Here is a 26,618-nt window from a genome sequence, read left to right on the forward strand (position 1 = left end):
CTTTCTTCTTGCTCGGAGCCGAGGCATGATTAAGTTTAATTGGTAGCTTTTATCCTTTAGATGTAAGAAAAATCCTAGTAACATTTGCACTTCACAACGAGGTCTAAGTGACTTCAGAACAAAAGGCCTACAGGATTGAGGTCGACTGTCAGGAGAGATGCCATTTTGGCGATGCAGTCGTATGCAGCATCACGGTACCTGTCGATCTCCTGCAAAGAGACACGCATCACATCACGATGGCGAAACCGTGGCGCTATATAACAAACACAGCTTGTACTGAATTGAAGACTACATCTAGAGGCCGCAAAACGCCGGCGAAACCACTAGCGCTCTAGAATATTTGGCCTGTGTCTTCAGTATCTCACGCCTGAATATAGTTCTGGCAAGAGTAGCGGGCACAAGCCAGCCAGGACCGGTTCATTACGTTTAGTGCATTCTGATTTTGAGTTCCCGCGGTGTGCTGTAGCTTCCAGCTCAAGGACCACCAGTCACGTCCGAACGCCTACATTTTGGCGTGTATTTACGAAGCCATCGTCAGGATAGGTGACGCAGGTATTATACCTGTTTGCAGCTCATCAAGACGAAGCCACTAAACAATGAAATAAAAATAAAATAAAAGCTAGACAGCACTTATGAATTAACCATTCGTCTCTGAATGAGCATAGAAAGCAATACCATTGGGAATTGCACAAAAGACGGTTAACAACAAGCAAAAGTTCTCAAAAAAAACGCGTTAAATGTGAAAGCCAGTAAACCTGTAAATGAAAGCGTTATTTTCAGTCAGCATGAGCGTTATTCAAGACGAGAAAACTTCCTCCGATTTTGTTACAGGAAAAAAAAAAGAACCGTTCAAGCCCGCGCACGTGCCACGTGAAGGAGATGGCACAAAGCATTTGAAGAGTGGTGCGAAAGTGGCGAAACTGAAAGGTAAGGCGCTCTGAGAATGTTTTACACACAAAATGTAAAACTACAAGGTGTATTAGAAAAGTATCCGACTTTATTTTTTTGGGGGGGAACACCTGATGGATATAAAACAAGCGCGCTTGCACCAGCCGACCTTGAACCTTCGTGCTCATGCACGAATTTTTTCCCGCCTGCCGATAAAGTCAGTCGCTGAGAGGCAGCGTTTGAGTGAGGTAGTGCGCAGTGCTCTCGTCGGTTTTTTATTGCAAAGAAAATCGCGGAGGGATAGGAGCAGCGCTACTGCATAAACTTTTGCCATAAACTGGGCACAACCAAGTGGAAACCATTCGGAATATTAATACGGCTTTCGGTAACGATGCTATGAGCAGTACACATATTAAGCAGTGGTACAATTAGTTTAAATACGGCCGCACATCGGTAGAGAGCGAGCCACACTCCGGTCGGCCATCAACATTCCGAAATGACCAGGTCATTGCCGAAGTGAACGTTGTGGTGATGCGGGACCGTCGTGTGACTATCCAAGAAATTGCGGAAGAAGTGGAGATCAGCAATTTTTCTGCACATACCATTATCACCGAATATTTGGCCATGGAGAGAGTTGCGGCGAAATTCGTGCCAAAGTTGCTCACGATGGAGCAAAAGAAGCTTCTTGTTGAAGTCTCATAGCACATGCTGGATTCCACAACAGTGACCCCAACTTCATCAAAACCATAATCACTGGTGACAAGTCTTGGGTGTACGGGTACGACCCAGAAACCAAATCCCAGTCGTCACAGTGGAAGCATTCCACGTCACCAAGACCAAAGAACGCCTGCCAAATGCGCAGCAACGACAAAGTGATGCGGACTGCTTTCTTTCACTCCCGCTGAGTGGCACACCACGAGTACGCACCGGACAGGGTAAAACAATGGCCAAAGAGTACTACAGGTATGTCCTCTGTCGCCTACGTGATGCTGTGCGGCGCAAGAGGCTGGAGCTCAGGTCAACATGAAATTGGCGCATCCACCACGACAATGCCCCTGCACATTCCTCGCACTTGATTAAGAATTTTTTGCCGAAAAACCAGACTCCTGTAGCTAAACACACTCCTTACTCTCCTGATATGGCCCCCTGCGACTTCTGGCTGTTTTCCAAAATCAAGAGGCCATTGAAAGGAGCGCGCTTTCAGACAAGAGAGGACATTATGGCTGCAACGACAGCTGAGCTCAACTCCATTCCGAAAGTGGCCTTTTCGGAATACTTCCACAATGGCAGTACCACTGGGAGAAGAGTGTGAAGTCCCAAGAAGACTAATTTGAATATGATTAGCTTTCCAATGCTCCAGTGGGGCTAGTTTTTTTTCTTCGTCCAAAGGTCTGATACTTTTCTAACAGACCTCGTATATGAAACAGCACGGTTACACACAAGGCAGCGCTAAAGTTGAACGACTGCAGCTGCCGTTCCGGACAACGCATGGTTAAATGTCAAGTGGCTGAGCTAGGCCAGACGCTTTATCTAAGGCGTCACACTCGCCTAGCTTCTGTGCATTAATCTGTGCAAATAGCACTAAATGCGAGCTCCAGTGCTTGCTTTCTTCAAGTGAGCAAGAGTCTTGGCAGTTTCTTCAGATGCATCTATTGTTTCCGGAAGCAAAATCGCAAGCATTCAATGCCCTTAGCATTGCCCTGGAAGTGTCTGAGACTGCAGAATAGAGCGGAGGCTTTAATAGAGAAGCGGACGACCTCGAAAACAGGTCACGACGAAATGCCTGACTTCTCATGGCTTAAAAGAAACGCCAAACGAAACATGCGCTGAATCTGAAAGGCTTGTGTGCGGAAAGCTTCCTTGTGCAATTTGCCTGCAGCTACCTAATGAGGCTCTATCTCGTGCTCATTGACGGGGTAAATTTTCATCTGACAAGCGGCGTCCTTTTATTGTCAAATTTTCGAACTTTAAAATGCATGATGTTATTTTCACCGCAAGCCGCAAAATAAGAAAGTTCTGGTGTAATTGTCACCGGAGATTTTTTAATGTCGTCGCCATTCGCGCACAACGCTTCTCGAATTTGGACAGGAAAATGCAGAGAATTGAAACGTTAGAAGTTACTCATAAGGAATAACACTCACACACAAACGCGCGCGCACACACACACGCATAACTGTTGCGAGGAAGGCACTATGTACCAGCCTTCTGAATCCCTGGACTACAAGAAAAAATCTACAAGTCAAAAGAAAGCTAGGAAGGCGGAAAACGAAATACCGACGAACGCCTCGCACTGAAATCTCTGACGAAATAACGGCTCTTAGCCATGAAGTTAAGCTAAGGATTCAGGAGTCTAAGCAAAAGTATTAAGGTGTTACACTGCATAAGATACTTCGAGATTCACCACAAAAATTTTGGAGACACTTGGCCCCGGCGAAGATGTCAGTAGCTGAACTAAGCACAGTAGAAGGCATGGTAACTGACAAGTTCAAAATAGCCAGTATATTAAACGATTATTTCGCAAGTGCCTTTACAGCCGATGATAACCAACCAGCCGACACTGCAGTGCCGTTGAACGTTCCTGGGATAGAAAACATGAAAATCTCAGTGGCGGGTATCACCGAGTTATTACTTAATATTAACGTGAGAAAATCGTCGGGCGCGGATGATATCCCGAATAAATTTCTGAAAAGATATATGGGGTGGACAGCGAAATATGTACTAATGTTTGAGAAATCTCTCACTACTGGGTGTATTCCTCAGGATTGGAAAGTCGATAAGGTAACACCACTACCAAAAGGGGGCGGTCGAAAACTAGCTTGTAATTACAGACCAATCGCTTTGACGAGTACAACTTGCAAGATATTAGAGCACATCATTTCTAGGCACATTCGACAATACTTAAGTGATAACGGCATAATATATCCACTTCAACACGGATTTTAACGGGGTCTATCAACAGTAACCAAATTGGTGGAAGCACTGCACGATTTTTGCTAGATTGCTGATCGCAAGGGACAGATAGACATAATATTTCTCGATTTTATGAAGGCTTTCGACAAAGTAAACCACCGAAAACTTATCTCAAAGATGAGGCATGTTCTTAAAAATGATTCACTGGTGCAATGGATTGAAAGCTTCTTGAGTGATCGCCGACAGTTCGTATGCATCGAAGGGACTATGTCCAGAACATGCAAAGTAAGATCAGGGGTATCGCAAGGGTCAGTGCTTGGACCTTTATTGTTCATGTTGTATATCAATGATCTTGTGACGGACAGGTGAATTAAATTAAGAATATTTGCAGACGACTGCATAACTTATACTAGGATTCAGACACTAGATGACAAAATTAGACTAAATCAATACTTGGATAAAACAAATGACTCGTGTAAATTGTGGCAAATGTCATTAAACCCCATTAAATCAACATGCATGACTATATCGCATAAACGTCAACCACTAGAGTTTGGGTACTCCGTACAAGGAAACACGTTCCGACGCACAAATGAACTTCCTTATCTAGGAGTCACTATCACTTCGAACCTTAATTGGAGGCAACACGTCATGTTCATTGTTCGTAAACCTGAAGTTCGGCTACCTCAGGAGAACCGTGAAGTTTGCTTCAAGTGAAACAAAACTAATTGCACATAAAACGTTGGAGCACCCTTTGCTCGAGTACGCATGCGAGGTGTGGGACCCGAAAAGCAAAATATTAGTGCAGGAACTGGAGCATGTTCAGAGGACCGCATTACGTTTCATATTCTCCCGCTTTCGGAGGAAAGATTCGGTATCTCCTTTGTACCGTGAAGCCAACTTACCGCTCCTTTCTGTTAGACGAAAACAAACGACTGTGTCTCTTTTATAACATTATAAACAAAACTGTTGGGATTGATAAACAATGTTATATAAAGGAGTGCACATCTCGCATAAATCGTCATAAACACACTCGATATGGCAAAGAATTCCATGCTGTTAAAAATTGCTTTAAATATTCGTTCTTTCCGCTGACCGCACATGACTGGAATCGGCTACCTGATGACGTGATGAGTTTTCGTCTTTCCTTTATGATCATTTGTGTAGTACTTAGCAAGCATATTTTGTTACGGGTTTGTTTGTACCAGTTTCTGTTGGTATTTCTGTCACTATGCATGTAATGTTTTCAATCCTACCTTAGTCCTGGAAAGGACTGGTAGTATGTAATAAATAAATAAATAAAGTTATATGCTTGAAAGGAGATTGACACACACTTAAAATCATAACAAGAGTTTACTGACGTTTCGACTGGGAACCAGTCTTCTAGGGTGTGGTGTAATAGCCGCACCCTTTTCGCACGTGTGCGCCCCGCATTATTCTGCACCTCGTGTGTTCGACATCTGTCAATGTTCTCTTGGTATTCTAGATGACCCGTGAATAAAGAAATTAGAGCTTTTGCGACTGCATGACTTCGCTTCATTTAAGGTTTCTTATAGACCACCCATAGCTCGGTTACTTCAGACGAAGGTCGGTCCCCGGCCGAAACATGCAGAAAAGTATTGTTTCTTCACCACGTCTGTTTATATATATTGTAGTGTAGCAGCCGCGCTCGCTCACTGTGGTGAACTGTGGTAGTGAAAGAAGACGACGATCCTGAGGTGTGACGGTCGCTCGCAGCCCGAACGCTTGGCTTGCACCTTTGCTGAACGTTGCAAAGCGACCTAGGTTCTGCTCAGCCACAACCCCCTCCTACATTTGGTGGAGGTGCTGGGAGCCCTCGGCCTCCGCCTGTGACGGCCCCTCTCACATACGCTGAGGTTGCCGCCAGACCCCGACGCCCCGACGCCTACGTTAACCACCCATCTGTCGCGCCGCTACCACCTCCACCGACACCTATGAGTCGTCGTCTGCCGCCTCGCCGCGCCGTCATGAACCCATGGCGCACCTACGACAACCGCCCCATATGTTACGCCTGTGGCTTGCCGGGCCACGTCGCTCGGCTTTGTCGCCAACACCCGCCGAGTTTCCGGGACGGGGCAGGCTCTTTCCACTACGACCCTGCGCCTCCCTCGCAACCAGTTTCCTCCGGCACCCCTGCGGACTCCTTCCACCTTGACCGCTCTTCATATTCTTCACGCCGGTCGCCTTCTCCCCGTCGCCGATCTATCTCTCCCATGCGCCGGCGCTCACCTTCCCGTCCGGAGGAAAACTAACGGCCGCAGTTCCGGAGGCAAGAACTGCGATTCTATCGAACTGTCAAAGTTCTCCGTCTTCACCCGCAAATGTCGTCGAAGTGTTTGTTGATGGCGTCGCCGTTTTAGCCCTTGTAGACACAGGCGCTGCTGTATCCGTTATTAGCGCAGCCCTTTGCCGTAGACTCCATAAAGTGACGACGCCTGTTTCGAACTTTTGCCTCCGCACTGCAAGCTCGCACCGCATTCAACCTCTAGCGTCCTGCACAGCTCGCCTTGTTATCCGGGATGTTGTATATGTCGCCGAGTTTTTCGTGCTGTCCCGCTGTTCTCACGATGTCATTCTGGGCTGCGACTTTCTCAGCCTTCATCATGCGATCATCGACTGTGCCCGTGCCAGCATTGAACTGTCTCCGCTTTGTGCCACCCAGCCGTGCGACGCCTCTCCCCGACCCGGTAAAATGCTGGTCGCTGAGGATACCGACATCCCTGCCTTCTCTGCAGCCCTGGTTCCCCTCTCTTGCGCCTGCGATCCTGATTCGACTGTTCTCTTTACTCCGACTGATGCTGCTGTCCGTCGCCACTGTTTCCTCCTTCCGTTCGCTCTTCTTACTATATGCGATGGCCACAGTGCAATCTACGTAACGAACCCTTTTTCGTGTCCATCAACGCTTCTCCGCGGCGAGTGCCTGGAACATGTCGAATCAGTTGATCACGCTCTTCCATACTGCGTCTCTGAAGAACTTGCCCCTCTCCAGATAGATGTCATTGGTTCCCCTCCTGCTGCGATAAAACCAAGACACCGTTTCTGTTTTTTCCCGATCTATCGATGCCAGCCTTTCGCCACACCAACGTGCTCAGCTCGTCGCATTACTAAAACGTTTCCGTCCATCCTTCGACTTCCCGCACAGCTCTCTTGGCCGCACATCCGTCGTCACACACAGCATTGACACCGGAACGCATGCCCCTTTGCGCCAGCGTCCTTATCGCGTGTCGGCCGCTGAACGCACCGTCATTACCAAAGAAGTGGACGACATGCTTCAGCGCGGCGTCATCCAGCCATCTCACAGCCCCTGGACCTCTCCCGTTGTTCTCGTGCGGAAGAAGGACGGATCCATCCGCTTTTGCGTTGATTACCGTCGCCTCAAAAGGATTACGCGAAAGGATGTGTATCAACTTCCACGTATTGACGATGCCCTCGACTGCCTGCAAGGCGCAGAATTCTTTTCCTCATTGGACCTCCGCTCCGGTTACTGGCAGGTGCCCATGGCTGCTGCTGATAGGCCAAAGACGACCTTTGTTACGCCCGACGGCCTCTACGAATTTAACGTCATGCCGTTCGGCTTGTGCAATGCGCCGGCCACATTCGAGCGCATGATGGACGCAGTTCTCAGCGGACTCAAGTGGCACACGTGTCTCTGCTACCTCGACGATATCGTCGTCTTTTCTCGAGACTTTTCGTCCCACCTGGCCCGCCTCGAGCGTGTCCTGCAATGTTTGACCGACGCCGGCTTGCAACTGAATTTGAAGAAGTGCTGCTTGGCAGCCCGGCAGCTTACCATCTTGGGCCACGTCGTCTCCAAAGAAGGCGTCCTTCCCGATCCTGCAAAACTGCGCGCAGTCGCCGAGTTTCCCCGACCCACCTCCCTGAAAGAGCTGCGTAGCTTCATCGGGCTGTGCTCTTATTTTCGCCGCTTCGTGCGCAATTTTGCTTCCATCCTGTTTTCCCCTGACTGATCTGCTTGCCGGTGACACCAGCCTCTCGTCTTGGACACCAGACTGTGACGCGGCGTTCACAACGCTTCGGCGCCTGCTTGTGTCCCCGCCGATCCTCCGCCATTTCGACCCCATCCTGCACACTGAAATTCACACTGACGCCAGCGGCGTTGGCCTCGGCGCCGTGCTGGCTCAGCGGAAGCCCGGCTGCGCCGACCATGTTGTTGCGTATGCCAGCCGCACTTTGACAAAAGCCGAGCGCAATTATTCCGTGACAGAAAAGGAGTGCTTGGCAATAATTTGGGCTATCGGAAAGTTCCGACCTTACCTGTACGGTCGCCCGTTCTCTGTCATTACCGACCACCATGCCCTCTGCTGGCTGTCGTCCCTCAAACACCCCTCAGGCCGTCTTGCTCGTTGGGCGTTGCGCTTACGAGAATACGACATTGAAGTAATCTATCGCTCTGGCCGTAAGCATTCTGATGCCGACGCACTATCGCGGTCCCCTCTACCTTGTGACTTAGTCTCCACATCTTTCGCCACCACTGATGCCTCCTCCCTTGATATTGCCGACATGCCATTTGAACAACAACGGGACCCCTGGATCGCTTCCCTCCTCGCTCTCCTGTCTACACCATCTCAGCGACCTGCGACCCGCACTCTCCGTCGTCAAGCCCGCCACTTCGCAATACGGGAGGGCCTCCTTTACCGCCGCAACTACCTTCCCGACGGGCGCAAGTGGCTCCTTGTCATTCCTCGGCACCTGCGTTCCGACATATGCGCCTCTTTTCACGCCGACCCCCAGTGTGCTCATGCCGGTGTGGTGAAGACCTACACGCGCCTTCGACTCCGCTTCTACTGGCGGGGAATGTACCGTTTCATCCGACAGTACGTTCGCTCCTGCCCGGAATGCCAACGCCACAAAACCCCTTCTCGCCGTTCCATTGCTCCGATGCAGCCCTTGCCTTGCCCCATGCGCCCATTCGACCGCGTTGGCATCGATCTCTACGGGCCCCTTCCCATGACTGCGGCTGGACACCGCTGGGTCATAGTGGCAGTCGATCACCTTACCCGCTACGTCGAAACGTCATCCCTGCCCTCCGCGTCTGCGCCCGACGTTGCGTCTTTCATCCTGCACCATCTCGTTCTACGCCATGGTTCTCCCAAGGAGCTTCTGAGTGACCGCGGCCGTGTCTTCCTCTCAGACACCGTCGAAGCCCTACTTCGCCAATGCCGCATTGTTCACCGCTCTACTACGGCCTACCACCCACAAACGAACGGCATTACTGAACGTTTCAATCGCACATTGACCGACATGATCGCCAAGTATGTTGCCTCGGACCACTCAAACTGGGACCGCATTCTCCCATTTGTGACATATGCGTACAGCACTGCCACACAGAGCACAACTGGCTTCTCTCCGTTCTTTCTTCTTTACGGCCGCGAGCCTTCCTGTACCATGGATACCGTGCTTCCGTATAGCCCTGATGTCTTCGAGTCTCTTACCCTTTCTCAAGCAGCTACCTATGCTGAAGAATGCCGCCAGCTTGCCCGCTCTTTTACAACGCAAGATCAAAATCGCCAGAAGCACCTTCGCGCCCCTACCAGTGCGCTTCCGTCCTATACCCCAGACTCACTCGTGTGGCTTTGGGTTCCATCAACCAGTCCCGGTATCTCCACAAAACTCATTTCAAAGTACCACGGCCCGTACCGTGTCATCTGCCAGACCTCTCCAGTCAACTACATTATTGAACCGCTTTCGCCGCCCCAAGATGCGCGCCGTCGTGGCCGTGAAACAGTGCACGTTGACCGTCTCAAGCCGTACTACGATCCGCCTACCATCTGTGCGCCCTAAGTCGGCAGGATGCCTCCTTTTTCGCCGGTGGGTAATTGTAGTGTAGCAGCCGCGCTCGCTCACTGTGGTGAACTGTGGTAGTGAAAGAAGACGACGATCCTGAGGTGTGACGCTCGCTCGCAGCCCGAACGCTTGGCTTGCACCTTTGCTGAACGTTGCAAAGTGACCTAGGTTCTGCTCAGCCACAACCCCCTCCTACAATATATATATATATATATATATATATATATATATATATAAGATGCGAAATTGAGAAACGCTTCGTTTATTGGGAGTCGACGTTTCGGACAGAGCCTGTCCTTTTTCAAGACTGAGGTTACATGGTTCTTGCTTCTCTTCTTAAAGAGTCTCCATCTGTACACGTGTTCGACACCTGAGCCAAAACAAGCCGACACTGCAGAAGGAAGAACGGCTCAGGGAAGAGAAAAAAAGAAAAAATTAACAAAAAATACACAAACGGGGCAGGGGGTGGGGAGGGTAAATGTCGTCGCCCGCCACCCACGTATGCGGTCGCGGGGAGAAAAGAAAAAAGGAAAAAGGGGAGGGAAAAAAAGGAAGAGCGGGAGGGGAATAGTGACAGAGAACGGAGTCCTAACACAGCGGACAGCTAGCAAAGTGTATAGAGACAAACAGTGGCCGACGCACAGCATAAATTTGAGGTGCACTCAAATGTTGTCCACTTAAACGAGTAAACAAGATACAATGGAGCAAAAGGGCGGGGAAAAAAAAAAAAGAAAGAAAGACTTCCGCCATGTGCAGCTTCTTTGGCAGGATGAGTCAAGGCGGGCAGAGTGGAATTTAACGAGACACACGTGGAGTGTACCTGCACACACCCACACAGGCAACAAAAAAAAAGGAAAAGAAAAGGCCGGAAACGGAGGCGACTTTGGGGAAGAATCGTCGCGTGGGGCCACTATGAATGGCGGGGGTGCTTAAGTTCTTTGACGGCGCCGCTCTCGTCAAGATGGTCGAACGGGGGAAGGTAAGAACGCTGTGGGCGATGAGGCCATCGGTGTAAGCGTATGGGAGAAAGCTTGCGAGGCCTGTCAGGCCGGAAATCCAAGGCCAGTACTGGATTTGAGGGGGCGTATTGAAGACAAAGCGCCCAGGTTCTCATTAATGCCTTGGGCAATTGTTCCAAACTTATAAAGTACGACTCGCGTTGCTCCCGCTCCCGGGTGTTGTTGAACCCACCCTGTAAGACTGTTAATTTAAGTGCTTCAAATGGGTGTTTTTTGTCATTAATGTGTTTTGACAAGGGGAGGTTAGGTAGAGATAGGGCATGAGCGCGGTGGTTATTAAAGCGAAATCGTAGAGGGTTAACCGTCTGCCCAATGTACTGCATACTGCACACACCACATTCTAGGAGGTAGATAACGTTGGAGGAGTCACAATTAAAGTCGCCATTGATTTTCCATTTAAAGCCTGAGGCTGTGCTTATCGCACAGCTGGTTGTTTGCATATGTTTGCAGACGTGGCATCTACTTTTGGCGCAGGGTCGTCAACCCAACCCAAGTTGGTTATGTGTTTTTGAGTGTACGAGAATGTTTTGAATGTTTTTCGGTCGTCTGTAGACTACGTGAGGGGGAGTAGTGAAAATTTTTGCGAGGCGCTCGCTTTGTTCGAGAATGTTGAAATGTTTTTCAAGGATTTTGTTTACGTTGGGGGGATTACCTGTGTAGGTGAGTACCAAGTTTGCCCGGTGATCTGTTTCTTCGCTGCGTCGACGTCCATCTAGTATTTCATCTCGGTTGAGTTTAGATGCCCTTTCAATTGCATCGTCGACAATGGCGGGGGGATATCTTTGCTTGGTGAGGACCTCTCGCATGCGATTGGAATTTCTCTCGAAGTCTTGATCTTGTGAACAGATTCTTTTAAATCGGTGTGCCTGAGAGTATGGAATACTTGTTTTGGAGTGGCGAGGGTGACAACTTTGAAAGTGTAAGTATTGTTGACGGTCCGTCGGTTTTCTATATACGCTGGTGTTGAGTGAGCCTTCCGTTACCGAAATCTCGACATCTAGGAAGTTAATTGAGGTGTGGGAGTACGCGTGAGTGAATGATATGTTGGGGTGGACAAGGTTGAATTGTTCAATAAAATGTAGGAGTTCTTGCTCTGTGTCAGTCCAAATTAGAAAAATGTCATCCAAATAGCGTTTGTATAGGATGGGCTTGATGAGAGAATCTTGCAAGAATTTAGATTCAATACTATGCATGAAGATGTTGGCGTAGGCGGGGGCCATCCTTTTACCCATGGCTGTGCCATTAATTTGTAAGTAGTGTTGATTGTTGAATTCAAAGTTGTTGTATTCGAGTACGATTTTCGCAAGTATTTCTAGAACACGTGTGGCAGGAGACTCCTCTTTTCTATCTTGTCTGTACGCTTCGGTCAGAGATCTGATGCCATCGGAATGAGGGATATTAGTGTAGAGTGAGATTACATCTAATGTTACCAGAAAGGCACCTTCCGGAAGTTTAAGGCCCTCTATTTCGCGAAGGAAATGGTTTGTGTCTCGTATGTAGGATGGGTGTGTTGTTGGAATATGCCTGATTAGTGTGTCAATGTAACTGGAAATTGGTTCTGTAATCGTGCCAATGCCAGATACTATAGGGCGGCCAGGATTATCCTTTTTGTAGATTTTCGGTAGTAAGTAAAATCGACCTGGCGACGGGTGTGGTGCGAGGAGGGCTTTAGATAACCTTAGGGTTATGTCCCCTTTTTGCGCAAGCTGATCCAGAGTCTCTGCTATATATTGTTGGTATTGTGGAGTTGGGTCTTTTTCAAGAAGCTGGTAGAAGCAAGTGTTAGAGAGTTGTCTCAAGCCTTCCTCAATGTATGCTTCACTATCCATTACTACTATACCGCCTCCTTTATCTGCTGGCTTTATGGTTATATCTGTCCGTCTGCTGAGAGCCTTCAATGCATCCCGTTCTTTTTTGGACAGGTTCGGTCTCCCTGGAGTGTGGCTTTTGTAAGCGTGAATTATGTCGTTCTGGACCGCATTAATATACATATCCAAGTGTTTGTCTCTTCCCATGGTAGGAGTCCAGTGTTGGTTTGTAACGCACAATTCTCTGCTGTCTGCACTAAGTTGGGGCCTGTCACAAAAGTATTCTTTCAGTCGCAACATTCGTGCAAAATTGTCCAAATCTTTTAAAACTGAGAATTCATTGTATTTACTTGTGGTGGGACAGAACGTAAGACCTCGAGAAAGAACTGATTTCTCGTCAATTGTTAGGGCGCTGGATGATAGATTAATAATGCTATCCTGGAAACCGGACCCAGAGCTTGTAGCAACGGGTTTATCATTAGTGGCTGCTCCCGTTCCAGAGCGTTCTGCTTGTGTTGTCGGTATTAATGTCGTTTGTGTCGTTGCGTGGAATTTGTTGTTGGGGCTTGCCGTAACAATGGGGTGATTATTAGTAGCTACCTCCGTTTCGGATTCTTCGCGTTCAGCTGGGTTTGTCCACGCGAGGTGTGGAATCCCGTCCCTAATGAATTTTTTGCGTTTTATCTCGCGTACCTCGCGGGTTCTCTTTTCCTCAAAGAGCGTAAGTTCGGTGGCCTCAGGCGCGGTTAGGGGAATGTGTTGACGAGCACGACTCTCTTCTTTTTTCAGAGCCCCCAAGACCCTCTCAAAATGGCCAATCGTAACTCCAAGCAAATCCAAAGAGGCAGATTCTAGTACACGATTCCAATTATCCTTTTCCTCATCACACAGGTTACCCATTGATGGTGTTAGTGAAATTTGTAAACCTTTTGGTGCGATTTTGGATTGCATATAGATCTTTAGGCTATGGATATGGAGTTCGTGCCTTATTCGTTTATCCACGATTTTTCTCAACTTTAAAAATTTGGAATTATTTGAGGGGGGCTGTCGGTAGGGTGAGAAAGAGAGAGTCGGCGTACTCACGCGGCCTGATTGTCAGTGTTGACGAACGCGTTGTGCCTGTCACTTTTGTGACAGGCCCCAACTTAGTGCAGACAGCAGAGAATTGTGCGTTACAAACCAACACTGGACTCCTACCATGGGAAGAGACAAACACTTGGATATGTATATTAATGCGGTCCAGAACGACATAATTCACGCTTACAAAAGCCACACTCCAGGGAGACCGAACCTGTCCAAAAAAGAACGGGATGCATTGAAGGCTCTCAGCAGACGGACAGATATAACCATAAAGCCAGCAGATAAAGGAGGCGGTATAGTAGTAATGGATAGTGAAGCATACATTGAGGAAGGCTTGAGACAACTCTCTAACACTTGCTTCTACCAGCTTCTTGAAAAAGACCCAACTCCACAATACCAACAATATATAGCAGAGACTCTGGATCAGCTTGCGCAAAAAGGGGACATACCCCTAAGGTTATCTAAAGCCCTCCTCGCACCACACCCGTCGCCAGGTCGATTTTACTTACTACCGAAAATCCACAAAAAGGATAATCCTGGCCGCCCTATAGTATCTGGCATTGGCACGATTACAGAACCAATTTCCAGTTACATTGACACACTAATCAGGCATATTCCAACAACACACCCATCCTACATACGAGACACAAACCATTTCCTTCGCGAAATAGAGGGCCTTAAACTTCCGGAAGGTGCCTTTCTGGTAACATTAGATGTAATCTCACTCTACACTAATATCCCTCATTCCGATGGCATCAGATCTCTGACCGAAGCGTACAGACAAGATAGAAAAGAGGAGTCTCCTGCCACACGTGTTCTAGAAATACTTGCGAAAATCGTACTCGAATACAACAACTTTGAATTCAACAATCAACACTACTTACAAATTAATGGCACAGCCATGGGTACAAGGATGGCCCCCGCCTACGCCAACATCTTCATGCATAGTATTGAATCTAAATTCTTGCAAGATTCTCTCATCAAGCCCATCCTATACAAACGCTATTTGGATGACATTTTTCTAATTTGGACTGACACAGAGCAAGAACTCCTACATTTTATTGAACAATTCAACCTTGTCCACCCCAACATATCATTCACTCACGCGTACTCCCACACCTCAATTAACTTCCTAGATGTCGAGATTTCGGTAACGGAAGGCTCACTCAACACCAGCGTATATAGAAAACCGACGGACCGTCAACAATACTTACACTTTCAAAGTTGTCACCCTCGCCACTCCAAAACAAGTATTCCATACTCTCAGGCACACCGATTTAAAAGAATCTGTTCACAAGATCAAGACTTCGAGAGAAATTCCAATCGCATGCGAGAGGTCCTCACCAAGCAAAGATATCCCCCCGCCATTGTCGACGATGCAATTGAAAGGGCATCTAAACTCAACCGAGATGAAATACTAGATGGACGTCGACGCAGCGAAGAAACAGATCACCGGGCAAACTTGGTACTCACCTACACGGGTAATCCCCCCAACGTAAACAAAATCCTTGAAAAACATTTCAACATTCTCGAACAAAGCGAGCGCCTCGCCAAAATTTTCACTACTCCCCCTCACGTAGTCTACAGACGACCGAAAAACATTCAAAACATTCTCGTACACTCAAAAACACATAACCACCTTGGGTTGGGTTGCCGACCCTGCGCCAAAAGTAGATGCCACGTCTGCAAACATATGCAAACAACCAGCTGTGCGATAAGCACAGCCTCAGGCTTTAAATGGAAAATCAATGGCGACTTTAATTGTGACTCCTCCAACGTTATCTACCTCCTAGAATGTGGTGTGTGCAGTATGCAGTACATTGGGCAGACGGTTAACCCTCTACGATTTCGCTTTAATAACCACCGCGCTCATGCCCTATCTCTACCTAACCTCCCCTTGTCAAAACACATTAATGACAAAAAACACCCATTTGAAGCACTTAAATTAACAGTCTTACAGGGTGGGTTCAACAACACCCGGGAGCGGGAGCAACGCGAGTCGTACTTTATTTATAAGTTTGGAACAATTGCCCAAGGCATTAATGAGAACCTGGGCGCTTTGTCTTCAATACGCCCCCTCAAATCCAGTACTGACCTTGGATTTCCGGCCTGACAGGCCTCGCAAGCTTTCTCCCATACGCTTACACCGATGGCCTCATCGCCCACAGCGTTCTTACCTTCCCCCGTTCGACCATCTTGACGAGAGCGGCGCCGTCAAAGAACTTAAGCACCCCGCCATTCATAGTGGCCCCACGCGACGATTCTTCCCCAAAGTCGCCTCCGTTTCCGGCCTTTTCTTTTCCTTTTTTTTGTTGCCTGTGTGGGTGTGTGCAGGTACACTCCACGTGTGTCTCGTTAAATTCCACTCTGCCCGCCTTGACTCATCCTGCCAAAGAAGCTGCACATGGCGGAAGTCTTTCTTTCTTTTTTTTTTTCCCCGCCCTTTTGCTCCATTGTATCTTGTTTACTCGTTTAAGTGGACAACATTTGAGTGCACCTCAAATCTATGCTGTGCGTCGGCCACTGTTTGTCTCTATACACTTTGCTAGCTGTCCGCTGTGTTAGGACTCAGTTCTCTGTCACTATTCCCCTCCCGCTCTTCCTTTTTTTCCCCTCCCCTTTTTTCCTTTTTTCTTTTCTCCCCGCGACCGCATACGTGGGTGGCGGGCGACGACATTTACCCTCCCCACCCCCTGCCCCGTTTGTGTATTTTTTGTTAATTTTTTCTTTTTTTCTCTTCCCTGAGCCGTTCTTCCTTCTGCAGTGTCGGCTTGTTTTGGCTCAGGTGTCGAACACGTGTACAGATGGAGACTCTTTAAGAAGAGAAGCAAGAACCATGTAACCTCAGTCTTGAAAAAGGACAGGCTCTGTCCGAAACGTCGACTCCCAATAAACGAAGCGTTTCTCAATTTCGCATCTTATTTTAAACTAGCAACCAAGTACGTTTACCTTATTGTGCTATATATATATATATATATATATATATATATATATATATATATATATATTGAATCCTGTTATATTTCAATTTCTGGTGACTGCCTTTGTTGATCAGCTGCCAAGAAATCACTTTTGATGTACGTGCGTGCGTGCGTGCGTGCGTGCGTGTGTGTGTGTGTGTGTGTGTGTGTGTGTGTGTGCGTGCGTGCGTGCGTGCGTGCGTGCGTGCGTGCGTGCGTGCGTGCGTGCGTGTGTGTGTGTGTGTGTGTGTGTGTGTGTGTGTGTGTGTGTGTGTGTGTGTGTGTGTGTGTGTGTGTGTGTGTGTGTGTGTGTGTGTGTGTGTGTGTGTGTGTGTGTGGATATCTCGTGCGGGAATAAACACCCTCGGCTGTGCTACTGAAATAAGTAGTAAAGTTGAAAAACGCTTCTTTTCGGAAGGCATTTATCTTTAGCGGATTTTTAGCTGGAAAATGGCCTTCATCAGCACACATATTTGTATGCTAATTACTATCTCACGCAGTTTTTACGGTCAGCACCACCTTTAAATTAGTTTTGAGGAAAGGAATTGACGAAGTAATAGTCTCACATATATCGGTGGTCACCTGAACCGTGCCGTAAGAGAACTGATAATGGGAGGAGTGAAAGAAGAAACGAGAAAAGAGGTTCCATAGTGAAGTTCTTCAGTCGTGTTTCCTTGAATTCCCCGTATTCACCCTCAAGTCTCGTCCGCAGTATTCTAACTGCTGTCAACTGCAGGTTGCTGTGGATTGGCTTCATTCAGCCTCTCTCGCCACTGTCATTCAAACCGCCTCTGACAGACGTTGCATCTTCAGCGGTTGCAGAAATGCCACAAGCAAAATATTGTTACTGACACCGTTAAGCAACAGCATGGTAACCATTGTCATTCCCTCTGCTAGCCGGCGGCAACAGAAGCGAGCACTGGTTAATTAGTGCCCTTGTGCTCCCTCAACAGGCACACTTCATTCAAAATAAAAATACATCAGCATTGCCAGAGCTCTTTCGAGCTCACCTACTTAAATAAATAATGGGTAGGAAAGGAATAAAATATTCTGCGGAGAAAGGAAGACTGCACAAGCAGCACCACGGCCATCAGTAGGATGCGTGCCAGACCGTTCTCAGCAGCATCGCCCAAGGCGAAGAAAGAATTTCTCATGTATTTTCTCTTCATCTGTTACGGAAACCTGCAGGTGCATTGCTTATGAAGGTGTATAATACACACAATTACCAGAGAAAAATAACATGCAACCGGTTGAAAAAAACGAATATAGCAATTAAATATATGAAAATCGTTACTCTTCCAAAAGCGAGCTTACCAGGAAAGAAGGTACAGAAGGCATGAAAATCGAGCCGGTATCATTTGGGCACATGTGAGTGTATTCAACACACATATATAAACTTGAATGTTACGAGAAGTAGCTTATAACGAGCATCATGATAGTTAAAGCCTACCGAGACATAAATAAGGTAACAAAGTCTGATAAGCATAACCCTAATTATCCAGGTTTACCGTGAGCAAACCTCTCTTGCGTTATTCGCTGAAATGAGCCGTTATCTTAAAACCAAAATTATATATGAAGATATTTGTAAGCGGTGGTCTTCAGGCGATTCCCATGACCTTGATAACTTACACTGGCAGTCGAAGATTTCTGTGGGAAGTACTTGTGGAAGCAGAAGCGGAATACCACGCACATCTTGAATATGCCCTGCACAAGTGTTCCAGAAATCAAACGACCAAAACTGTTTCAGGGCGCACACCAGCCAAAATAGAGCACCGCAGCGTTCACGAAGATTCATTTTTACTTTGCTTGTTTTTGACCATATTGAGGGCAATTTTAAATATGTGAGGTGCTACACACTGAGTGTTCCACTAACTTAATCTATGAATCCAATAAGTAAACTTACCCTTTCATTTTTTCTACAACTGTACTTACAGGGCTTTCTTGATCGATGTAATGTGTGCCTAGCCGGTATTCATAGTTTTCAATAATTCCTTTAGAGTGCCTCAAAAACCATATTACATCAAACAAAGTGCCCTATAAATTTATCACCAGATGTGCGATTGAATTGGCTGTTTATGTAGCTAGCTGAGACGCTTGAAGGTTCACCCGACAAACATAAGACATTACTGCACATAGATCATGCAAGTCTCCTGCCTTAAAGTGGAGAAAATTAACGAATCTTTCTAAACCTACTATGGCAGGTAAGAGACAATAGGTACTATTGCACTGAAAAAATTACAAAGCAGCTCCAATTAAAGACGACATTGCAGTATTTCAACCACCGCCTAATAATATCAAGCGTCAGTCGGGAATAAAAATGCCAACATGAAATCAATAAACAGCGATGACTATAAATTGATAGTCCGAAGAGTTTTCTGTTGCTTTCAGTTGCACTCATTAAGGGAATGGCAGCCTCACATTTCATGCCATAATTTTAATATTCGGAACCTGCGACCACCACCAAATTTTAACGGATGAACAGGTACTTTCGACGAGGTCGTAGCACTGGCCTAGCAACGTAGTTCTTTTCCTAATTGACTAAGGCAGTTACTGAAGCAGACAAGGTGATAGACTTTTCTTAGGTAAAGAAGCAAGTTATATTTAGGGAAGAATGACTCGATATTTTATCGCTTTTACATCATCTACCAGGCTGCTTAGATATACGAGAAATCTGCCGAGTGGAGATATGTGTGACTAATATAACACTTAGGCTACTTTTTTCGTTATTCCATGAAGAAGATCAGCCCAAGGACAAGGACCTTTGAAGAATCACACTTCTTAAATGATTAGTTCCGATTTTTTAATCGCTAGTAAATCATTCTCTACGAATGCATCATTTCTGGAGTATAAGTATGATGATTTGTTATCCCAGTCCTTTTTTAATGTGCTTAGATTATTTTGAGCAGTATAAAAATCTTTGCAACGTCTCAATTAAGGCCGTTGTAATTCAACACCCATGCTTTTTGTACGGCTCTTTCCTCTTCCTTTTCCTTCAACTCTTTTTTTTTTGTTGATAGTACGAATTTAAAACGACACAAGATTGGGCAAGCCGGTTTGATTTCACTATAATTCCGAGTAACAGCCGTCAGCATTTGTGATCTTTGAAATTAATGATATAAAATAAGTAAACACAACCAACGCTAAAGTTGAACCCACATTTTAATATTGATATACATATGTAGTTACATAGTCAATAGACAATACCTAAGTAATCTGCGGTTCGCTGATCACATTGCCTTGCTAAGTCACTTAGGAGATCAACTGAAAAGCATGGTGAATAAGTTATACAGGCAGAGCAGAACAGTGGGCCTAAAAATTAATGTGAAGAAAAGCAAAGTAATGTTCAAGAGTCTCGTAAGGGAACAGCAGTTCACAATTACTAGCAAGGTGCTGGAAGTATTAATGGAATACCTGTACTTAGGGCATGTAGTGACCGCTGATCCGGATCATGAGAGGGAAATAACTAGGAGAATAAGAATGAAGTGGAGCGCATATGGCAGGTTCTCTCAGATCATGAATGGCATTTGAAAAATATTCGTGAAGGGAAGAGTATACTATAGCTGTATCTACCGGTACTTACCTGTGGGGCAGAAACGCGGAGGGTAAAGAAAAGAGTTCTGCTTAAAGGGCAACTCCGGCGATTTTTCGATGTTCATGGATCGAAATGAAATTTAAAGTCTGTATTCTCATGTAAAATTTCGCACCTGAAAGCGGCGTAGTTTTTTCGCAAGCGTATTTTGAAGACAAGCGCTCCTCGACACGAGCGGCACCTATTGATCGAGCAACTTCTACAGGCCACTCTGTACTGTGACGTCACTAGCGTGTCGGTATGTCAAGCTAGTCGGGCGCGCGCTGGCGTTGGCAGTGCAGGGGGAAATGGAAAATTGATTTTGAGGAAAGTAAATGACGCAGTAACGGACACCCGAACCGCGACGTAAGGGAGGATTGAAAAAAGAAAGGAAGAAAGAGGCGCTGTAGTGCAGGTCTCCGGAATTATTTCGACAACCTGTGCAATCTCGCGCCATCTCAACGTGCCTGATGTGATGTGTACACCTGAATGATGGGTCACGGCAACTTCTGATGTGCTGTGGGCTGCACAAATTATTCATCTGTGACAACGGGCGTGATCTACCATAGGTTTCCTAGCGATAAGAACCTTCGCGACAATTGGGTGAGAGCTGTCCGCCGTGTCAACTGGTCCCCGAGGAATCATTTTCGCTTGTGCTCGGAACATTTCGAGCTAGATTGCTATGAAGACAGCGTGTACCTCAGAGGGAGCTTTGGACTCCCTAAGGCTTCGTTTAACCGGCGCGTGAAGGCAAATTCTGTGCCAACGTTACTCGAGTACAACCGCCCATCGCAGCGGCCAGCTGAACGAATGCGGCCGTCAAAAGGAAGCGTACCACAGTGAGCGTGATCAAAGTATGTTGGATTGTAGAACTGTAGCTGGCGTGAATTCACTTCCAAAAGCTCGCCGTCGAGACAAAGCTTCGCAAAGACAGGACTGTTAGTGATGCATTCCCCTGCAAGGACGTCGTGCACCGCGGCAACGTTCCGGCAGCAGATTCTTTCATCAGGCTGGGTCGGCCGGCACTCGCCACATGAACAGCTATCAGCGGGTGCATCCCATTAACGTTTGTTCTGACGACTGTGTCACAAATGCATGTACGAGAAATGACTCAAATACTTACTTCTCCGAGTTCAGACCGTCTCCATGCTGCAGGTGACGTGGCCTGTGGTGTGACTCGACTATCTAGCGCGGCGGTGGATCATACCTGGAAGGCGACGCGTCCAGTCCGAAATCGTCAAATGAGCCGTCTTCTAAAGACTCGCTGGTCTCGGAGAAGCTGTTCTCCGCGGTTCAGTCACGTCGACGGCGCGTCTCCGAACTTCGCAGCGCGGCGAACACGCTAGTGATGTCACAGTCAATACCCCACGAAGGCACCTCCCCTGTTTCGGTTTCGCTGTTTCGGTTTCGAGTTTTTCGTTTTTTTGCTGTTTAAAAATTATTTTAGGCTTGCTTTTGAAAACCTAGTATAGTACACATTACACGAGATTCTTAGGAACACAAAACAGCCATTAACTTAAAATGGCTGAAAAATCGCCGGAGTTGCTCTTTAAGTTAATGACAACGCAGCAAGCTATGGAAAGGAATATGGTAGGTGTAACGTTGAAAGACCGGAAGCGGGCAGAGTGGGTGAGGGAACAAACGCGGGTTAATTACATCCCAGTCATAATCAAGAGGAAGAAATGGGCTTGGGTAGGGCATGTCATGCGAAGGCAAGAAACCGCTGGTCCTTAAGGGTAACGGAGTGGATTCCAAGAGAAGGCAAGCCTAGCAGGGGGCGGCAGAAAATTAGGTGGCCGGATGAGATTAAGAAGTTTGCGAGAATATGGTGGCCGCGGCTGGCGAAGGACAGGGCTAATTGCAGAGGCATGGAAAAGGCATTTGCCCTTCAGTGGGCGTAGTCAGCCTGATGATGATGATGATGATCTATTCCCACTTCCATCGAAAACCAAAGCTGAACGGCATGGCTTCATCTCTTTTTTTTTTCTTAAAAACATGTTACACTTCTTGAACTATAGCCGGCTATGTGTATTCAAGGCGCTCTAACGATAGTCAAAGCTTGTTCAGGCATGCAGAACCACCTCAATGTAGCAGGCTTGAGTGTGTTCTCGTATACCTTTTCTATGCTCCCCCACGCGGTCTTACAGCGGCCTGAGTGACCACCATTAATCCCGCTGCAGAAAACGGTAATTCCATTGACTTAATTCATTTCACTTAACCTTAACTGAGGGAGGGCTCTTGTTTTCTTTGGCCTCGGGAACTGGTCGCGTGCGAACGTTTCGGCGCGGCCTACGCTAACTGCCACTAAGCGAGGCATCGCAAGAGCTAATCTTTCGCGGGCCCGTCCGGGCCGGTATCGGAGCTTCTCCCCTGCCCTTGCGTGGGCGATCCTCCGCTCGTAATTTTGCTGCTGAGTCGATCTAGATTCCTTAGCTTATTTTGTTGCTAGCTGGAGTTATTGATTCAACGCCAACAATATGACTTACTGTATAGTATCCTGGGGACTTACGTTTAACAATTACTTAAATCAAATAGCAATTTTACAAAAAGAGCCCATCGCATAATAGCACATAGAAAACGCACAGATAGGTCCGCTCCGCTCTTTCGTGACGTAGGCATTACATCTTTCTTTGCTATCCGGAATTTCAAACTAGCTTGTATGGTTATACATATACTAAACCATAACATCCCAGTGTCATCATCTGTTTTCGTATGTCCATCTCGTCCAACTAGAAATTTTTTCAATTGTCGTTTTAACCTTCCAGTTGTGAATAATGTGCACGGTAAAAGAACTATTGCCTATGCCAGTGCTAAAATTTGGAACCAACTGCCAGCTAACTTAAAAATGGGTCAATTGTCAATCGCCGAAATAAAGAAGTTTTTTGGGAGGCAGCAATATTCGACTCGACTATAAATCAGTGTTTCTCTTGGATGCATTCATTCTTTTATTTTTGTTTTCGTCCTACTAACTATTGTATAATTGTTGAGTGTTTCGCTCTTATTTGTATATAACTGTCGCATAACTGCTGTATAATACTACGTTGTCTCGCTATAATATTTTTTTGCACTTCCTGCATGGGCCCAAGTATAGCCGAGAAGGCTAAGGGCCCAGATGATTCGCATGTATTATTTTTACTAACCGTTTGAATGAAACTGATTTTGATTGTTTGATTGTTGCTGTAGCAATAAATTCCATTTTGTGTCAGCCAGTGTAGTTCCTTTGTTCCTCAGAGCACGGCCCGGATGGTCGGCGTACGCTAAGTAGAGCGCGAAATCACGGGGTGGGGTCGGCGGTTGGGACTCTGAGCCGTGGTTAAGCATGGAGAACGTATTTACCCCTATTTCAATCTCACAACTTGTGCCGTAATCGACCACCCTGTTAACGGGCCATACGTTGCAGGCACATATTGCTATCCCTCCTGCATTCGCTTTTCGCCCGTGCTGCACTGCAGATCAAATATTGCCTATATTTCTAACAGCTTGAGAGAGCACGTAAACGCTATAGCTGAAGCCGACTGTTTTCGACGATCGGTCAATGAATGAGTACCCTGTATCCCTAAACGTAGCCACCTAGCTCTGTACGCTCTGTTCAGTTTGATGTAAAAGAAGACTTGCGCTGGAGCGCGGGCAGTGAACAATCGACGTCATCCTTCACTAAATAAAAATTCTAAACTCTAAACTAAGGAAGAAATTCACTGGACGGAGAAGTACTTCTCTTACAAATTCAGCCACAGTTTTTTTTTTCATTCCCTGTGATTGCTGCACAACGACCGTGATATATGAGAATATCCGCGATTCACACTATTCGTTTTCAACAGCGCTAAATGTATTCTTAAAATGCACTGCTCGAAAGAGCTGCTGTATGAAAGTCCCTGACAAGGAGTATACATGAAAATGCGGTCACATGATGGTGGATGTTACTGCTGACAGCATCTCAATGGCGGCTCTTGTTTCCGAACTGAAGAACCATGCGGTGGTCTGTACCAAATGTTTATGCCCATCAAATTGCGAGAATTCAAACATGTGATCATGCACTGCAAGTGCTGCTGAAGTAAGAAAATGAAAATCTTTTCATTTCTTCTTTTCTCACGCATGTGCATCTAACATAAAACGGCGCATAATGAGACGTCACGCAGTGAACGAGAATTCCCGGCGAGAACTAGCGCTCCTTTTCACTCTGTCACTTCATTATCTGCATCCGACATTGGCACAGGCAGTATTTCACGATGGGCTACTAAAAAGCTCTACAGCCGCCGCGGTAGCTCGGTGGTTATGGTGCTCTCCTGCTGACCCGAAAGGCGCGTGTTCGATCCAGGTTGTGGCGGTCAAAATTTCAATTTAGGCTAATATTCCAGGGGCTCCTGTACTGTGCGATGTCAGTGCACGTTAAAGAACCCCAGGTGGTCGAAATTTCCGGATCCCTTAAGTACGACGTCTTTCATAGCCTCAATCGCTTTAGGACATTAAGCCCCATAAACGAAACCAACAAAAAAGCCCTACGCTCCGCGCTCCATGTGCCTCCCAGTTTGTCGAATGTTCGACAATGTTGTCGTGTATATAGCTTTCTGCACGCAACTTCACAACTGTGACATGCAAAGCTCACCTTCTGGAACATCTTCGGAGTAAACTTGTATTTGCCAGCAACCGGAAGGAAGCACTTGTCCACCATGTTGGCAGCCAGCTGCGCTCCTTTTGCCTTCTGCACTATCCCTGGGCAACAGAAAATGTATTCATTCAACTTCAGAAGTACTGCGACCATTTGATCACATTGTGATCATCCGTGCTTTAGGAAAGGGTAAATACAGGGTACGAGAGAAGAGTGTGTGTGCAGCAAGTATATTCTAGGCAAGGTCTAGTGTGAGTGAGTGTCGTACCCCAGCAATTCGCCCACATACAGGCTCTCTGGTGTTTAAAGTGGCTGAGACACGAAATTTTGGCGCTATAAAAAACGTTTTGTGGGCCTCCTCTGTATGTAAGGTCACCTACGGCCAAATATTGGATGCGACCAATGTTTAAAATATAGTTTAGGTAAGCTCCGAAGACTCCATAAATTCTCTTTCTCCCGATCGAGGCTCATTGCTAGCGTGTTAGTTGGTGGCGTATAACCATGGGAACGATATTAGTTATTATTCGTGACGTCACAGCACAGTAACGTAACTACTATGAACGGAGATACGCGACGTCAGCTGGGCGCTGCGAGGGCGACTCGGCGGTCGGTGTGCTCGTCGACACATACGGCTTCGCTGACGCACCAGCTGGCGCCAGTATCGGCGGCCGAGCGAAACCTTCGATAGGTGAGACGATGACCACTTGCTCTTGTGTACAATTTCTCAGTATTTCGAATAAGCGAAACGAGCGACTAAATTTCATGTGTTCACCCTTCGGCACTAACCAGCGGTACGAATAAGCCTAGCGAGTCCGCGGGTTTCGTGTGTGCGACGTCGGCGGTTGTGGAGAGCGAGTTCCCAAGTTTTAACGAATGCAAATGGTCATCGAGCATAGTATTCACAATAGTGACTTAAAATCGAGTATTGCTTACATTTTAGCACGAAAATAGCTCGAGCGGGAAGCGCCGCTGCGCGGCGGTGTGACCCAGTCTGCTGACCAATACTACAGGCGCTTTGCATGCTAGCAGTCGTCGGCGTGGCAAGAGGACAACAAATTAAGCCTTTTAAGCTATCACAAATGGGCGCACAACATGCTTCTAGTAAAATCAGTGCAGAGTCATGATACTCGACAATTAGGAAAAAGCAGTTAGAAAGACCGCGGCGTACTAAGTGGCATTCTTCGGTGATTCTTGCACAGTTATCCACTGCTTAAACAGTTAAACGTACAACCGGCCCAAAAGGAATGAGATTGTTTAACACAAGTAGAACGCAGCTAGCCATTCACGCGAGCGAACGTGCAATGGTTGCCTGTACTATCAGGAACGAATGAAACGCGAACAAGGAAACTGGGATGGCAACACAAAAAACACGAACATATTAGCTCCTGAAGAGCAAATGCAAGCGGGTTTGATTAACGCTTGTGAGCAAGAGTCTTCGCGCTTTCGAAGTGAAATGCCCCTCCGCTAGTATTGAGCATCTCGTAGCTGACAGCTTCTTATTTTCCTGTTCGTGGCTCGCTTGTCTTGTTCGCGTTTCATTTCTTGCTGATAGTACATACAGATGCACATGTACAGGCGCGGACAAAAGTAAACGGAGCGCGCAACTGTCTTCGAATATTTTTCACGCATCACCTAATTGAAATTTCCACAAGTGGTACGCGCATGCTGGTAGAGGAGGTTGGTGGGCTTTCTTGTAGACAAACTACGCTTCTTCATTACCAGTGGAGAGAGCGTGAATGTACTTCGAGCGCAGTAGCGTGCTCCGTTTACTTATGGCCGCGCCTGTACAGTCTTTGCCAAAAGTAACCAGCCTGCACGGTTTGCTACGCAAGCGTGTATTAAAGCTATTATGCAAGCTCTCAAGCTGTAAATCTCTGTACGGTAAGGAGAACCCCTGCCTTCACCTTCAAAGAACTTTTTGATATTAAGGGAAGCCGTAAGGGCTCTACTATA

General features: G+C 46.9%; 1 protein-coding gene across 1 annotated transcript in view; it reads right to left on the bottom strand.

The window, feature by feature from the left end:
* The window catches only part of LOC149344833 (uncharacterized), a 42,933-nt gene that overhangs the window by 6,082 nt on the left and 10,233 nt on the right, over positions 1-26,618 (bottom strand). Inside the window, exons 2-4 of the mRNA XM_089546394.1 lie at positions 24,663-24,769; positions 18,121-18,195; positions 132-209 (exon numbers count right to left, since the gene is read on the bottom strand). Of these exons, the coding sequence (XP_089402520.1) occupies positions 132-209; positions 18,121-18,195; positions 24,663-24,769 (260 nt within the window). The remainder of the gene's footprint in view (positions 1-131; positions 210-18,120; positions 18,196-24,662; positions 24,770-26,618) is intronic.

This window comes from Amblyomma mixtum, chromosome 5 (assembly GCF_055824585.1).
Source record: "Amblyomma mixtum isolate Tamu chromosome 5, ASM5582458v1, whole genome shotgun sequence".
In the NCBI taxonomy this organism is placed as follows: Eukaryota; Metazoa; Arthropoda; class Arachnida; order Ixodida; family Ixodidae; genus Amblyomma; species Amblyomma mixtum.